Genomic DNA, 15962 nt, shown 5'->3' with positions numbered 1-15962 from the left:
ATCAGTCTTCCCTTGCCCCAGTTATGGCAGCTGTGTGGTCTAGAGAAACACCAGGTCCAGCATATTCTTCAGCCCTTTCACTCACACAGCTTCTCAGTGTTTGATGGGTGGTTCCATGGTTGTGCCTTGGACTGGGCTCTCCCGGGTAAGGATACTGGAAAAGCAAAAGTCTTGCTCTTGTTCTTCAGAATCTAGTGGTTAATTTGGGGAAATGCACCTAAAGTGGATGAAACAAAGAGAAGTATATGATCATCTGCTAAAACGTATGATACGGTGATAAGGGATGATTCAGTATAGTCTGCAGAAGTTAGGGAAGAGTTGATTACAGCAATGGAATTTTAATCAAACCTTAAAAGATGGGTAAGGTTTAGATGGGGAGGGTTCTTTGCATTCTGAGGGGAAAAGAGAACATGACTGAAAATGTCAGAAATGAACATAGATTTGGATGGGTAATGAGGAGTCCAGAGTGGATTTTTTGTGAAGGAGAGAAATGGGAATTGAGAGGACATCAGATCAAATTATGTAAGCTCTTTAAATCAGGAGAAAGAATTTGTACTTTAAGGTGATGGGTGTTGTGAGCTACTAGAGATTTGGCTGCAACACCTGTCACCTCTTAGTCACCAGACCTTTCTTCCAACCTCTTGGATCTGTCTGGTTTTCTACTCTTCTGCTACCATGAAGTCAAGCGAACGCCAATCCTCCCCCCAGATCGCTCCAGGAGCCTCTTAACTGGTCTGTTCACATGGTGTTGCCTCCTTCCAATCCATTGCTCACACTGCAGCCAAAGTTATATTTTTATTTTGTATTTTTAAACTAATTCAGATTACATCACTTCCCAGTTTAATATGCATCAGTGCTCTTAAATTACAAAATTTTAAACTGATTCACAAGGCCCTGCAGTGGCTGGCTTCTGCCTCCCTCGCTAACTTCATCCAGTGCCACTTTAAGTCCTCAGTTGTTGTTTTGCCTCAGCTCCTTAGGCATCCTCCCTATCGCTCTAAACCTACAACATCGTGCACCCTGGGCCTTCACAGAGGCTCTCTACTCTGCCTTGGCCTCTCTCTGCTATTTACCTAGGTGTTTCCTGCTAGATTCTACGTGGTTGTCAAGACTTCCCTAGCTACCAAGCAAAGTTGGTTTCCCTCCACCTTTGCCCACCTACCATAATTAGTTAATTATTCATCTAATTATTTGGTTGAAGTTTATCCCATAAAACCATCAACTCCAGAGAAGACTCTCTGTTTTGGTCACTACTGTTCCATTACCTAGCACTATGTCAAGCTCATAGCAGGTGCTGTTTAATGTTTTTTGAACTTATATGTGAAATGCAGTTATCCCTTTCTTCCTCACTGCTCTGTGAGGTTGTCAAACTGTGTAGTTGGCCAAAGAGGAGGATGTAAACAGAATAAAATACACAGAAGTGGTCTTATGGGAGAGCCTGTTGCTAGATGGATTAGAAAGCTTTGCACTTCACATAGAAAGCCTGAGAAGTGAGGCTGTATATTCATGGACAGTTGACAAGTTAGTCGGATTTTATTCTTGAGTCATTTTCCAGATACTAGACTTGTATTCCTTTTTCCCCTTGACTCATCAAGTTTCCCCTATTGATAATCTCATTTCATTATGTATTTTGATGATGATTATAGACATATCCGACAGCCACACCATCCTCGTCTGGGGTGTAATCATAGTTGGTGTCTCACTGGTCTCCTATGGGTTGTGCCCTGATTCTCTGAGCCATGGAGGTGTATTATGGGACTCTCCACACCATTATGGAGTCCTGTACCATTTGGGAGCATCAGAAAAAATTTTCTTTCCCTTTCATGTAAAGTCCTGTGGATATGGCAGAATCATAGTAAGGATTCAGTGTTGGCTTTTGGATAACCAAAGTGGCACTCACCAATTTTATCTTTTTTCCTGTAGTAGAAGAAAGAATGTTTTTTTCTTGCCCTGTGCCTCCCCACTCACCCTGAGAGTCTTCTGGGGCATTGTGATCTAGGAATAGGAAGCAGATTTTGTGCCCCCACCCACACCAGTATAGCTTCTGGCTTTGAATGAATCAGGAAATCCTTCGGAACACCAAAAATATATAAGACTTATGTCCATCAACAGCTATTCATTGTAACAAGGAAGGATTCAATAAACATTTATTGAATTCTGCTTATGTGCCAGGCACTATGCTAAATGCTGAGGCGATTACAAAGGAGTATAAGACATAATTCTTATTCATAAGCAACTCACAATAGATGGAGAAGTAAGACAGGTCACAACACACACACAATCATTTCACAGTTACTAGGCCCATGGTAAATTTCAAATGATTGGCATAAATTTTATAGAGCCTTTAAGCTGGCAAAACCACGTCTAGATAATGCTGGTCAAGGAGATTTTTGTTTTTGTTTTTTTTTTAACGCAACAGAATTAGGGAAGATAATATCATGAAACTTTTGTCTTAGTGATGAGTATGTATAGGTTTTTAGAGGGTTTAGGTGCAAAATGTATTTTGTTGATTTTGGGAACATACTGCTATAGAAGAGGTATAACTTGTGCTTGTCTGTGGCTTAGAAGGAAATATAAAATGGATTGGAAAGATTGAACTTTCAGAGGCCTAAAGGTGGGAAAGCACAGATGTGTTAGGAAAACAGTAAGGAGACTAATTTGTCTGGTGTGTGTAGAGTGGCGATAGAGGAAATTAGCCTGGAAGTTGGATTGGATTGGGATTAGATTATGAAGGATTATTATTATTATTTTTTTTTTCAAGAGACAGGATCAGCTGGGCATGGTGGCTCATGACTGTAATCCCAGCACTTTGGGAGGCCAAGGCAGATGGATCACCTGAGCTCAGGAGTTTGAGACCACCCTGGCCAACATGGTGAAACCCCGTCTCTACTAAAAATACAAAAAATTAGCTGGATATGGTGGCGGGCGCCTGTAATCCCAGCTATTGGGGAGGTGGAAGCAGGAGAATTGCTTGATCCTGGGAGGCAGAGGTTGCAGTGAACTATGGTCACGCCATTATGGTCTAGCTTGGGCAACAGGAGCAAAACTCCATCTCAAAAAAAAAACAAAAAAAAAAACACAAGAGACAGGATTTTGCTCTGTTGCCGAGGCTGGAGTACAGTGGTGTGACCATAGCCCACTGCAGCACCTCCTGGGCTCAAGGAATCCACCTGCCTTAGCCTCCCAGTAGTGAGGACTGCATGTGCATGCTGCCATGCTCCACTGATTATTTTTATTTTTTGTAGAGACAGGGTCTCACTATGTTGCCCAGGCTGGTCTCAAACTCCTGGGGGCTCAAGGGATCCTCCCACGTTAGCCTCCCAAAGCACCTGGATTGTGGGAGTGAGCCACTATGCCCGGCCAGATTATGGAGCATCTTGATTGTCTGGCTAAGAATGTTGGATTTTATTCTGTGGGTATTTGAAATCAGAGAGTAAAGTTTAAAAATAAAATCTTTATTTTAGAATGCTTAACCTAGTAGCAGACTGGAATTGAGGTACAAAAAACAATAAGTGGGTCAGAGAAGGCTGTTACTGAATTTGTGTGAGCCTGAGGTGTGAAGACTAGGGTGGTGTAAATAGACAGGAAGGCAGCGATGGAGGAGACCTCACGGAGGAGAATCAGTGTATCAGGTACTGGCTGAGTGCTGCCCAGGGGCCTGCGGGGATGGTGCTGAGGTGAACAGGGGCACCGAAGGAGAGAGACGGGGGTTTGGACTTTGAGTTTATTTTTAAATTGTCAGTAGGTCTTTCCAGTGGAAATGACCAAAGAGAGTTGAGAATGTTAGATTGATGTTTGGGACATTAAGCCCAAAAGGACAAACTGGGAAATCTTTGGTTCTCAGTTTAAAATGAGCAAATGTGGCCAGACATGTTGGCTCACACCTGTAATCCCAGGACTTTGAGAGGCTGAAGTGGGCAGATTGCTTGAGCTCAGGAGTTCGCACGAGACCAGCCTGGCAACATGGCAAGACTCCATCTAAAAAATCTGGGCATGGTGCTGTGCACCTGTGGTCCTAGCTACTCGAGAGGGGATCGCTTGAGTCCCAGCGGCTGAGGTTGCCCGATCCTGGGTTCAAGTGCTTCTCCTGCCTCAGCCTCCCGAGTAACTGGGAGCTAAGATTGCACCACTGTACTCCAGCCTGGCAACAGAGCGAGACTCCATCTCAGAAAAAAAAAGAAAGAAAAGAAGAAAGAAATTGCACTACTGTACTCCAGCTTGAGTGAAAGAGTGAGAAAAAAGAAAATGAGCAAATGTGATTTCCTTAATAACCCTCTCTTTCTACGCTGATGAAAGTAGAGTTCTTCTAACTCCTTCCTTCTCAGGAAGTTCCAGGATACTGTTCCCTTGGCTGTTCCTTTGGCTGTTGTCTTTCCTATTTTAAGGTCACAGGGGACAAGACAGGATTGTCTCTGTGACTTTGGCTCTCCTACTTACAGAGCTTGTTAATTTTATTCAGCCAAGTGGTAGACTCTGGCTGTATTCTTTTTGATTGGTTATTCTGGTTACATTCTTTAGAACAATCTTTGTTTGTTTCAGGGTGTTTAAGAGGACTATTTTCTGGGCATAGTTATGTATTGCCAATTTAAAAGATCAGCAAAATAGTTATCACTTTAAGTCTTCTGAGAACTCTTCCTTCTAGAATAACAAACACATCTGGATGTTGCCGATTGAGTTGATTTAGATATTATATTGTTTTAATAAGATCTGGACATTCTGAGTCATAAGAAATTATGAGTTGCATAATTTTAGTGTTTAGTGATTTGTGTGCTGGTGCTTTGAAAATGTTTCATTCATTTGTTGTATATGTCATAACTACCAAAATTAGATAGAATTTCCCATTTCCCAGCTGTGTCATGTGATAGAGGGGAGCTTTTATGGAGGCGTCTTTTATATGATAAGTTTTGTGAGCTGTAAGCTACTTGTCAGCCTTCCTGAAAGGTCTCCACAGAAATGCATATCTATCCACTCTCCTCTTGGTCAGTGCTCCAGTAGATAGGCGGTGGATGGAATAAGAGCTTAAAATTAATGCTTTAGATCGTTTGGGATTTTTCTCTGTAGTACAGCTCATTGGAGAGTTGGCTATGTGGGAAATAGATGGAATGCTGCTAATGTTGTGGAAAATATGCCACACTCTCTACCTTCCTAGGAATAATTTAGCAAAGCTGTGTGGCTTGGCTTATCCAGATCAAAATATCTACATTGAAAATTAGTTGCATATTTTGTTGGCTTTCTTTAGGGGTATGAAATTATGTTGCTTTTCTTTTTATTTTCTTCAACTAGTTTCAGCTCTCCATGTTTACTGTCTGCTGATCCTGGAAGAATTTTAACCATACTTTAGTCTGTTTTTGAGTGTCTAGAGAACAGAGTTGCCTAAATCAGACATATCAGACTAAGGCATAACAGAATTACTCTTAAGAGCAATTAAAGTACTTTACTGCGAAATAAACATTTTCAGTATTTTCCATTTTTGATGTTAGAGTTGTCGCCTGTGTGTGATAGTAAAGCAATAGATTTTCTTTCCAGTATGGAGAGAAGAGAGAACTGTCCTCTACAGGTGCAGGTGTACTCTGGTTTTTCACATGTTTTCTAAAATAAGCAAATGAAAGGATTGTGTTTATGTTAGAAAAAGGGAGTTTTGTTTTACCAAGGAATTACACTACATGAGAACTACAAAAGAATTTAACTGCATAGTTCAAAAACTGTGAAATCATATGAACTATATGCAGATGATTTAAAATACAAAAGTTAAATTTGCATATGACTTTTTAGAAAAATGCCCTCCATAAAGTAGAATTTTGTATCAATATTATTTCTTTGTATAACCATGCATTCCATTCACAATATAGGGTGGAGGGCAGTTCTCTTTGATTCTGCCTTCCTTGAAGGCAGCTCTGTCAATTGATAAATCTCTAGTGACTTGCTCCCTGTTTGAATGAAGGGGTGGAAAGGTCCTCGGTCTCTCCTTCCAGGAAACCATCTTTAAAGTCATGGAATTGCCATTTATCTCTAGTTTAGCTAAAAGGATAGAGATCTGTTTTTAGAACTTCGGCCTTAAAAACATTTTAAGAATATCACTAAGCCACAATAAAGTGCTACTTTTGTTTATTATGTAAATATACTTTCATTTTAAGAAAATACTATGATTTATAACTGATTGCATGGGTGAGAGGGAAGAGAAAAGAGTGACTAATGGGAATTGTTTAGTAGAGTTGTTGTATGTATTTTGTTTTACTTGGCAGATTTTTCCCTCCCAAAATGGAATGGTGATTCACATTTGCTTTGACAGAAAATCATATTTATGATTGGAATTGTGCAGGAGGTGCTTTTAAGGAAAATGTTTTCATGGCTGAATTAGGACAAGGTGTTATCTAAATCAGGAATGCCTTAGAAGTGATACCAAATGTTTTATCTGTCTCAAGTAGTATCTGTGTTTTTATTTGTAAACATGCATTCTTTTGGTTGGATTTATGGAAGACTAACAAACAGAAATATGGGTTTTAGCATTGCGGTCTGGCTGCCTATGAGGCCAAGATGCTTTTCTGCCTGCAGGGACTGTCCATCCCTGTTTCTCAGCAGGCTGGAAGTGTCTGTGTATTTGTCTTCCTTTCTCTTAGCATAGATACTTCCAGGTAGGGGGACACAGTCATTCTTAGGTTCAGGTCCGTGTTAGGGAAACACATGTAAGTTACTATGACTCTGTTTTCTGCATTCCCAGATGATCAACAGCATAAAATTAGGAATAGGAGAAACTTGGCAAGATTGGACAATGAGTCAGGTCTTCAGATGATTTTTAAAAATCTGCAAAAATGTTTTCAAGAAGCTTTTCAGCTTTTCGGTACTGCTTTTCACAGTAAATAGCAGATTTACTGTGAACTGATGTTACATCTTGTAATGAAATCTAGCTTGGAGTCCATGGGACAACAGAGTTATGACAAAGACAGATAAGAGGAGACTTCACTTTATGTCTCCGTCAGCCATTTAGAGCAGAAAGTTTGCATAAATGAACTTTTCTTCTGAAGTAGATCTTGGTTGTAAGAGAACTTATGAAAGGAAGAGGGACATTTTAAACATGTTTCAAAACTGAGTTGCTGGTGAGGCCGCAGATAGTTTTTAGAGGTTCAAGGGAAATCAGGCAGTGTCTCATCTGTTGTTAATTAATGAAATGAAACTGGAGTCACTAGAGTGCAGCAGTGAATGAAAGGTCAGTGAATGGAAAAAACTGTCAATGAAGGAGGATGTCAGCAGAGTGGAACACTGTCATAGATAAAGATCAGGGAAAATGTACTCTGGCTGAGGTAGTGTTTTCTGGAAGTGACTGGGAGCCACAGTTTGGGACATTTCAAGCCAAACTGAGCACTAAATGAATGTTCTGATTGCAGCTAAATCTGCTAAATATTTTAAAATATTTGTTTGCATTTGTTTTAGAGATCAGTTGAAAAGATTTGTGAAAAAGAAGCTTCTTTTTGTTTTGTAACGTGTTTTACAATGTAGTGTTGTTTTGTTTGGCTCTTTTGTTTTGAGGCTGAATAATGGTTTCTTTCTCTCTTTTATTTCTGTTTTCTTAGAATTTTCTACGGCCACACTTACTTTTGAGGTCCACTGAAGGTAAAGTGATCTAGGATCACTGTACTAATTAACGACAGAGCTAGACCTCGAACAGCCTGGCTGATGGCTCAGTTTATGATTATTGCAGAATTGCATCTCCTCTGAAAGTTGTTCTGTGGCGGGTGACCTGAAAGCCAAGACATAGCCTCAGCTTTACTACCAACTTGTAAATGGTGGTCATGAAGAAACCAGTGACCATATTTACTTTTCACCTAGTTCATCTGTAAACTTTGTTATTGGTGTCATGTGAAATTGCCTTTAAAGAGATTCTCCTTTCTCTGGTCTTGTCAGATCTTCTTTCTTCTCCCTTATTGAAGCTATAGCTTTGGGGAAGCAAAGCTCTTCCATCACTTTGGGAGAGGGCCATGGGCTTTTTATTCTGGTCACAGCTGGGGAGGCCGGGACCCCATGAATATCATCAACAAGGTGGTCCCTGCATTCAAGGGAGAGAGTCGAAGCTAATTCCATAGGATTTACAAAAGTAGACTTAAAACCTGGCTCTTGTAATTATTATATTATGTGATTCTGAGCCTTTATAATGTGAGTCTGAGCCTATATTATGTGATTCTGAGCTTTATCTGTAAATGAGAATAGTAGTAACACCTACCTCATAGCAGAATTGTAAGAGTACGTAAATACCTATAGAGTGCTTAGGGTAATGTCAGTCACACGATAAATGTTCAGTATGTTCTATGAGTACATAAGGTTAAAATGGAATTCAAGTGGCATTTCCTGGATTCTCTGGTTTCTCTTTGAGAACATTTACTGGAATATTGTTTTGTTGTATATATGTATGTAAGTATGTATTCTTTTGAGACAGGGTCTCGCTTCGTCACCCAGGCTGGAGTGCAGTGATGCGATCACAGCTCACTGCATCCTTAACCTCCTAGGCTCAAGCAATCCTCCCATCTCAGCCTCCCAAGTAGCTGGAACTATAGGAATACACCACCACACCTGGCTACGTTTTGCATTTTTTGGTAGAGATGGGGCTTTTCCTTGTTTCCCAGGTTGTTTTGTTGGATTTAAATGACAAGCATTCCATGAACTATTTTAGAACCAGAAGAGAAAAAAATATGAAAACAGTTCTTTAGAGAAACACCAGAACTGGCAGGGCGCAGTGGCTCATGCCTGTAATCCCAGCAGAGGCCAAGGGGGGCAGATCACTTGAGCCTAGGAGTTCAAGACTAGCCTTGGCAACAGAGGGAGACCCTGTCTCTACAAAAAATACGAAAATTAGCTAGGTGCGGTGGTGCTCACCTGTAGCCCTGGCTACTCGGGAGGCTGAGGTGGGAGGATCGCTTGAGCATGGGAGACAAAGGTTGCAGTGAGCCGAAATCGTGCCATTTCAGCCTAGGCAACAGAGTGAGACCCTGTCTCAAAAAAAAAAAAAAAAAAAAAAAAGAAAAGAAACACCAGAACTACATGTTAACAGACGTTAAAATTTAACATCATACAATTAAATTATAATTAAAATAGTGCTTCTCAGTTGTTAGGTTGGGTAGGTGTAAGAAAAGGAAAGGATGATGAGAATCTTTAACATTTATTGTTACAAGAACTACCTTGGGGAGAAAACTCACTTTAAATAATGACTGTATTATTCAATTAGAGAGACTGAAAAGAAACTAAACATGAATAGAAACAAAAGCATAAATTCCAAACAGTGGACACTCATATACCAATATTGGCTAATCCTCCTTTTTTGAGATTTTCTGTGGGTTATACTTGTAGGTGTAGGAGTTCTCATTGACTCCATTTCAGTAGTTGCTTTGACCCCAGTGTAGCACTTCAAGTGTGAATTCTACTAGCTATTGATATATTTTAGGGGGAATTCCATGGTCAGATAAGTTTGGGGAAACTTACTAGACTTCAATAAATGAAACCAGTTTCTTTGAAGATGCTTTTCAGAGCTTTTAATACATTAATATGTGCTGTGACTCTCAGGGAGCTAGGATATGCAATATTTCTCTTACTTTTTGGACTGCTATCCTGTCTGTCAGCTTCTTGCTGGACGCTAGTGCTTTGGGAAATGTAACCTTACAGGCATTGCTTTTTCTACTTGTGTCTCAGATGAATCCTAAGGAGGTGTAGCTAAGCAATCAGCTTCAGATCAAAGGTGGAAGAAGGCCTCACAGATGGTGCTAGGTCCTGAATGTCTGATCACTATAACAAAAAAACAACCACTGCTACTTCTTCAGTGCTTTACTTTATGCCAGGCACAAAATACTTGTGATATATTAACTAATTCTCTCAAAAACTCTGTGAGGTAGGTGTGATCATTATCCTTATTTTATAGATGAGGAAGCTAAGAGTCGGAGGGCTTAAGTAGCTTGACAGATCAGACACCTAGGAAGTGGTAAAGCCAGGACAGGAACTCCGGTACAAGGCTTGTGCTCTTGCTTTCTCTGCTGTATGATCATGGGGCTTGCTCACGTGTGTATGCTGTATGTACTTCTACGTGTGCATGCATGGGACGGTGAGAGGGTGGTATTCTTGGACAAGAGAACAACATGGAACTGTGAAATAACAGTGAGTTTTGTGTGGCTGGAGGTCATAATTGGAAATGGTAAGAAATGAAACCATGAAACTGTAAGGTACAGATCCTGAGGGCCTATGACACAAAGGAATTTGTGATTTCTAGAATGGATCCATGGATTCAGCCCATCAGGCTACCTTAAGAACTTCAGTAAGTGGAAGAACTTTAACTGCTTGTGTGTTAAAAAATATATAGACAGACACTTAGGTTGGAGGCCAGGCCACTCTTTTACATTCTGCAGGTGACATAGTTGTCAACTGCCTACCATTCTAACTTGCTGCATTGAGGACCCTACACTGAGCCCAGTGTAGGGCTCAATTATGCCTGAGTTGAACATAATACAAGGCAAAATGAGAGATGACTCCCTCTCAACTTCCTGCACCTCTAGCAGTTTTGAAGTGGGGGGAAGTCTAATACAATGTAACTCAAGGAGATGAAGATAAATACTTCAGTAAGATTTCAGTGTCTTGTTCAAGGCTCAGTTAAAAAGGTACTATCTTCTAATAAGACTTAACATGTTATTTGTTGTTTTTTGTTTTTGAGACAGAGTCTTGCTCTATCGCCCAGGCTAGAGTGCAGTGTGGTGCCATGTCAGCTCACTGCAACCTCCACCTTCCGGGTTCAAGCAATTCTCCTGCCTCAGCCTACCAAGTATCTGGGATTACAGGTGTCCACCACCACACCTGGCTAATTTTTGTATTTTTAGTAGAGATGGGGCTTCACCATGTTAGCCAGGCTGGTCTTGAACTCCTGACTTTGGGCAATCCACCCGCCTTGGCCTCCCAAAGTGCTGGGATTACAGGTGTGAGCCACCAAGCTGGGCCTTGTTTTTTAATTTAATATTAAAAATATATGAGTGTCTCCTGTCAAACAAATCTCCATGGTTCGGACTTAGTGGATAATGAGGGTTCGGATAGCAAGGCATTTATCTGAAAATTTATCAGAATCTGTTTGGTTCCTGTGTTTGGGTTTGGATAACAAGGAATGTTTAGGTTGGAAAGCAAATACCTTACTCATTTTTTCTTTTCCCAGAGGGAGTGAAAGCACCTCCTTTGGCTATATAGATTTCACTCCATTGAGTGGTGGCAAGACTGTGACTTAGAAGGTCATGGAGCAGATCATTATAAGGACATGACTAGAAAAAAACCGAATTCTTCTAATTCTGAGTCCAGTCATCTTGCCACAAAGCCTTCCTGAACCCTAAGCAATTAGTCTGTCAGCACTTCTTTATAGTACTTGCTGAGATGAACAGGAGCTTTCCAGACATCAGTGGTAATTATAGAGACCTTGACTAGCCCAGGGAATCCCAAGAACTTGATAGAGTATTTGTAGGTGGGAGTATGTTTATGGTGCCTTTGCAATAAAAAAATTTGTATGGTAGAAAGATTTAAAGTTAATTGTAGAAAGAATTTTTAACTTGATCAATTTTATTTCGAAGAAGTTGCATTCAGACTCAGTTCTCATTTCTTATATCCCCATTTTGCTTCTGTGAATTATTGGCTTGGTTACTTGCTACTAACTTTAAATCTTCTTTGTGTTCCACAAAACATTTGCATGGGGAGTGGGGAGCAAATGTTGTAGGGTATGTGAAGATGAAGAGAATGTCTGAGACAGGAGTCATTTTAAGTGCCTTCAGGACTTGCCTATCCCCATGGTAGCCTTACAAGCCAAGCATAGTGCTGGATTATGCTTCAGTCTTAGCATCAGCAGCTGTAGCCGGGAATAGGTATGCAGTGATATCCACTTGGATCCATGGGTTCAATTTTTATGTTTTAAACCATTTTAGCTGAGCAGTTCACAGAAGGCTGGTTTTTACTTTGTGCGTGGCATAATTTTACATAATTTTATAATGTTTATTCTTAGGTGGGTTTGCTGAGTTCTCTCGTTGTTTCCCTGGCCTCTGTGAAGGAAAATCCACTCTAGTCCCTTCCTGCATTTCTCAGCCTTGCTTACCTGTTGCCAACATTGGGCCAACCCGAATTCTTCCCAATCTTTATCTTGGCTGCCAGCGAGATGTCCTCAACAAGGTGGGTGCTTTGAAAATATTCTTCATTGCCGGGTTTATATTGTTAGCTGGAGAAACAGCAGTTGCCCATTATGTCATTGAAACACACCCCAATCTCAGAAAGGAAGTGCTACGCCATTCTCAGTGTGCTCCCCAGGTAACAGTTACATCATCTCTTGGAGTGTTAATTTGTTTGATGTTACTTTTTGCCACAGGAAACCTAAACTGTTTTCATGTTTGCTTGTTCTTAACAGGTCCAAGAGACCTGAAATAGGACACAATTTTTCAGAAGTTTAGCCTTATATTCTTAGGGTTATTAATCAATCTATTATAGTAATTGGACACATTCAGAAAGGCTAAGACTGCCTGGGTTATCACACATTTAGAAATGTATTTATTGCAACACATTAGAAAGGGATGCGGGTTGGGCTTGGATTGAGGAAGGTCCTCATGACAGCTGCCTCTGGGCTAGGGAGAGGTGTTAAAAAGTTGGTGAGGATGAAGGCTGAAACTGTGCCACTGCCAGTCTCCCTGGGCTAAAGCTTGTTGGAGGAGTTTTGTTGAGAAAGAAGAGGGAAGAGCCATGGATTCTTTCTGAAAAAGACACGGACCCTACTGGACAAAGCGGGCCCTAATGGAGGAACACATTGGATTGAGTGAGGCCTTTGTATATAATGGTACAAGCAGAACAGCAATAGAACTATAATCTGACTCCACAGCATGTATGCTCTTAATTACTAATGCTACAAAACAGTGTTCTTACTTCTGGAAAAGTGATTTTTCTCTAAAATCTCTTAATTTACATCACCACGAATTGAAAAAGCAGTCAAAGATCTTAACTATTGGTGATCCTATACGAAGTGAAATACCCCTTAACATTTTCTCCTTGAGTAACTAGGAGAATTGGGCTGATTGTAAAATAAGCTTCCAGACTGGCTTTCTTTAGCACATGGAAGGCAAGGCTTTCTAGAAGGAAGAAAAATGCCCTATTATTGGGTCACTGGGTAGCAATAAGGCATTCTTTTTTTCTTTTGTGTTTTTGAAACTCCTGCCTCTTCAAAATTAGACCTCAACATTGCATTGTTACTATGTCTGCTTTTACTGTGAGATGTGCCGATTTGAGATTTAATAGTTCATGCTTGTACGGAGCCTTTCTGGTGGGGTCACAATGCCTTTGAGCATGTAATTATTAATTCTTGTTAGCGATAAGCAGGCTGTGTTACAGAAAGAAAAATTAATTTCTTAAAGTCACATGCATTCCTGGGGGAAAGCTGGAGATGGTTTATTTAATCCTCAGATCAGAAAATAAAATGCCTAGTTAAGAATCCTGTTTAATCCTGGTAAACCTTAACCAGCAAGTCAGCAGGTCATTCCATAAGTAATTGTATTACAGATCATTTTTGTTACTTTTGACACTGAATTAAATGACACATTCATTTGCTATATGCCTTTTTCAGATTTAACAAATATGTTAGTTTAAAAAAAGTGAGAGCAGTTAAACCGGAATTTAGAGTTGACGATGGGAAAAGGAGTACTTTTCTCTTTTTAACTCTGGCTTCTAAACATATTCAGTGCTAATCAGGGTATGTAGGTAAATACATTGAGAGGAAATGTTTGCGGCAGGGAGAATGGGTTTGTGAAGTTATAGGACAACACCTTGGGCAAGGAGTTTTTACAGAAGGCTTGTCAGGAAGCACCCTTAAAAGAGTCTCTTAAGCACCCATAATAGACTTTAATTTTTATTCTGCGAGGATAGTGAGAAATAAGAATAAACTGGATAGGCTGGATACCTTTGAAAGCAGTGAATATAAATTTATATTTGTGGCTCACACACTTTGGAATCCTAGCACCTTAGAAGGCTGAGGTGGGCAGATCACTTGAGCTCAGGAGTTTGAGAACAGCCTGAGGAACATGGCAAAACACTGTCTCTAAAAAAAGTACAAAAATTAGCCAGGTTTTGTGGCCTGAGCCTGTAGTTCCATCTACTTGGGAGGCTGAGGTGGGAGGATCGCTTGAGCTTGGGAGGTGGAGGCTGCAGTGAGCCCACATGGTGCCACTGCACTCCAGCCTAGACAACAGAGCGAGAGAGAGAGAGAGACAGAGAGAGAGAGAGAGAGAGAGAGGAAGAAGAAGTAGTAAGAAGCAGAAGAGAGGAGGAGGAGGGAGGGAGGAAGGAGGAAAGTAAGGGAGGGAGGAAAGGAGAGGGAAGAAGGAGAGGGAGGAGTGCATACGTTCGAAAAGGGTGGAGGAGAAGGAGGAAGGAGGAGGAAGGAAAGAAGGGAGGGAGGGAAGGAAGGGAGGGAGGGAGGGAAGGAGAGGGAGGAAGGAGAGAGAGAGGTGTGTATGTTTGAAAAGGGTGGGTATGTTTGACCTCTAGGTTCATTGTCAACAAGAGCCTTAGTGCTGAAGGGGATTTCAGAGATCATTTAGTCAAGCACGAGCAGTTGATAAATGAGGAAATCAGTATTCCGGAAATGTTACATGATTTCTTCAATATCATTCAGTTGAATTTTCCAAGTAGATTAGCCTCTCTTTTACAAATAGTCTAAACTCATCTATCTTCCTGCTCAACTTCCTGACTTACACTTTCCAAGAGAAAAAATATGCTTCTTTTCTTCCCAAAGATCTCTGAAGATGAAGATGTTATAATCTTCCCTAAAAGTACAGTTCTTTTTATTAAAATTCGGAAGTTGAAGTCTTTACAAACAGCAACCATGAGGCCACTAATATTACTAGTGTTTTTTTTTAAATGAAGTGCCACCAAAATATGTTAAAAGCATGTCACAGAAATTTTCTTGGAAGGATCATAATGTTTGCCATTTGAAATGCTGGGCTTTTTATATTATTGGATTTAACCCTCATAATAGGATTAGAAGATACATTTGCCCCAAGCTAAGTCACTTACTAGAGATTATGTCATTGATTTCAGAGCTGGTCAGTGGCACAGATCAAATGTAAACCCAAGCTGCTGTGATTTTAAGTCCCATGCTTATATTGCACCAAAACATTTGCCCCAAGCTAAGTCACTTACTAGAGATTATGTCATTGATTTCAGAGCTGGTCAGTGGCACAGATCAAATGTAAACCCAAGCTGCTGTGATTTTAAGTCCCATGCTTATATTGCACCAAAAATACTGATCTTCTGGAAAAAAAATTATCTATAGCAGGCTGTTACGAAGGACTGACAGACCTTAAGTCTATTGAGTCACAATTGAGAATTTCTTTCCCCGTTTTTTCTGCAACACCATCTGTACCAGTACTGTCTAATAGAAATATAATACAAGTCACATACATAATTTAAATTTTTCCAGTGGCTTTTAAAAGTAAACAGGCAAAATTAATTTTAATAACATTTCATTTAACCTAGTATATCTAAAATAATGTCATTTCAACATGCAATCAGTATACAAAATTATTGAGATATTTTACATTCTTTTTTTGTACTGAGTCTTTAAAATCTGGTGTGTGTTTTATACTTACAGCACATCTCAATTTGGAGTAGTCACATTTTAGGGGGTCAGTAGCCATGTGTGGCTTGTGGCTACCTCATTGGACAGTATAGGTCTCAGCATGTGTTAATTTTTACTGATGTTTTGAAGACATGGTTCTTTTGTAGAAGACCATAAGAAGTCATCGGTACCAAAAACATACTTTTATTTTCCTTTTCCCTCACAACTGTACTTTTGTTTCTCACAGTGTGTTCTTTCATCCTCTAGTCTTTGTACTAGAGCTGAAATGGGAGCAGCTTATTGTACTAAATGAAAGTCATCTGCTGAAGTCCAGTTCATATCTGAAATGGGTGGGATTTGAGAAAGA

General features: G+C 40.2%; 1 protein-coding gene across 6 annotated transcripts in view; it reads left to right on the top strand.

The window, feature by feature from the left end:
- Positions 1–15962, top strand: part of DUSP16 (dual specificity phosphatase 16) — a 90713-nt gene that overhangs the window by 50330 nt on the left and 24421 nt on the right. For all 6 annotated transcript variants that reach the window (XM_012447638.3, XM_064377685.1, XM_064377687.1 and 3 more), the window contains one exon: positions 12005–12168. In XM_012447638.3, coding sequence (XP_012303061.2) covers positions 12005–12168 — 164 coding nt within the window. The remainder of the gene's footprint in view (positions 1–12004; positions 12169–15962) is intronic.

The sequence above is a fragment of the Aotus nancymaae genome, unplaced genomic scaffold (genome assembly GCF_030222135.1).
Source record: "Aotus nancymaae isolate 86718 unplaced genomic scaffold, 86718_ANA_hifiasm-v0.15.2.pri h1tg000016l, whole genome shotgun sequence".
In the NCBI taxonomy this organism is placed as follows: domain Eukaryota; kingdom Metazoa; phylum Chordata; class Mammalia; order Primates; family Aotidae; genus Aotus; species Aotus nancymaae.
Note: the sequence above shows the minus strand (reverse complement) of the source record. Positions and strands in the feature narration are given on the sequence as shown.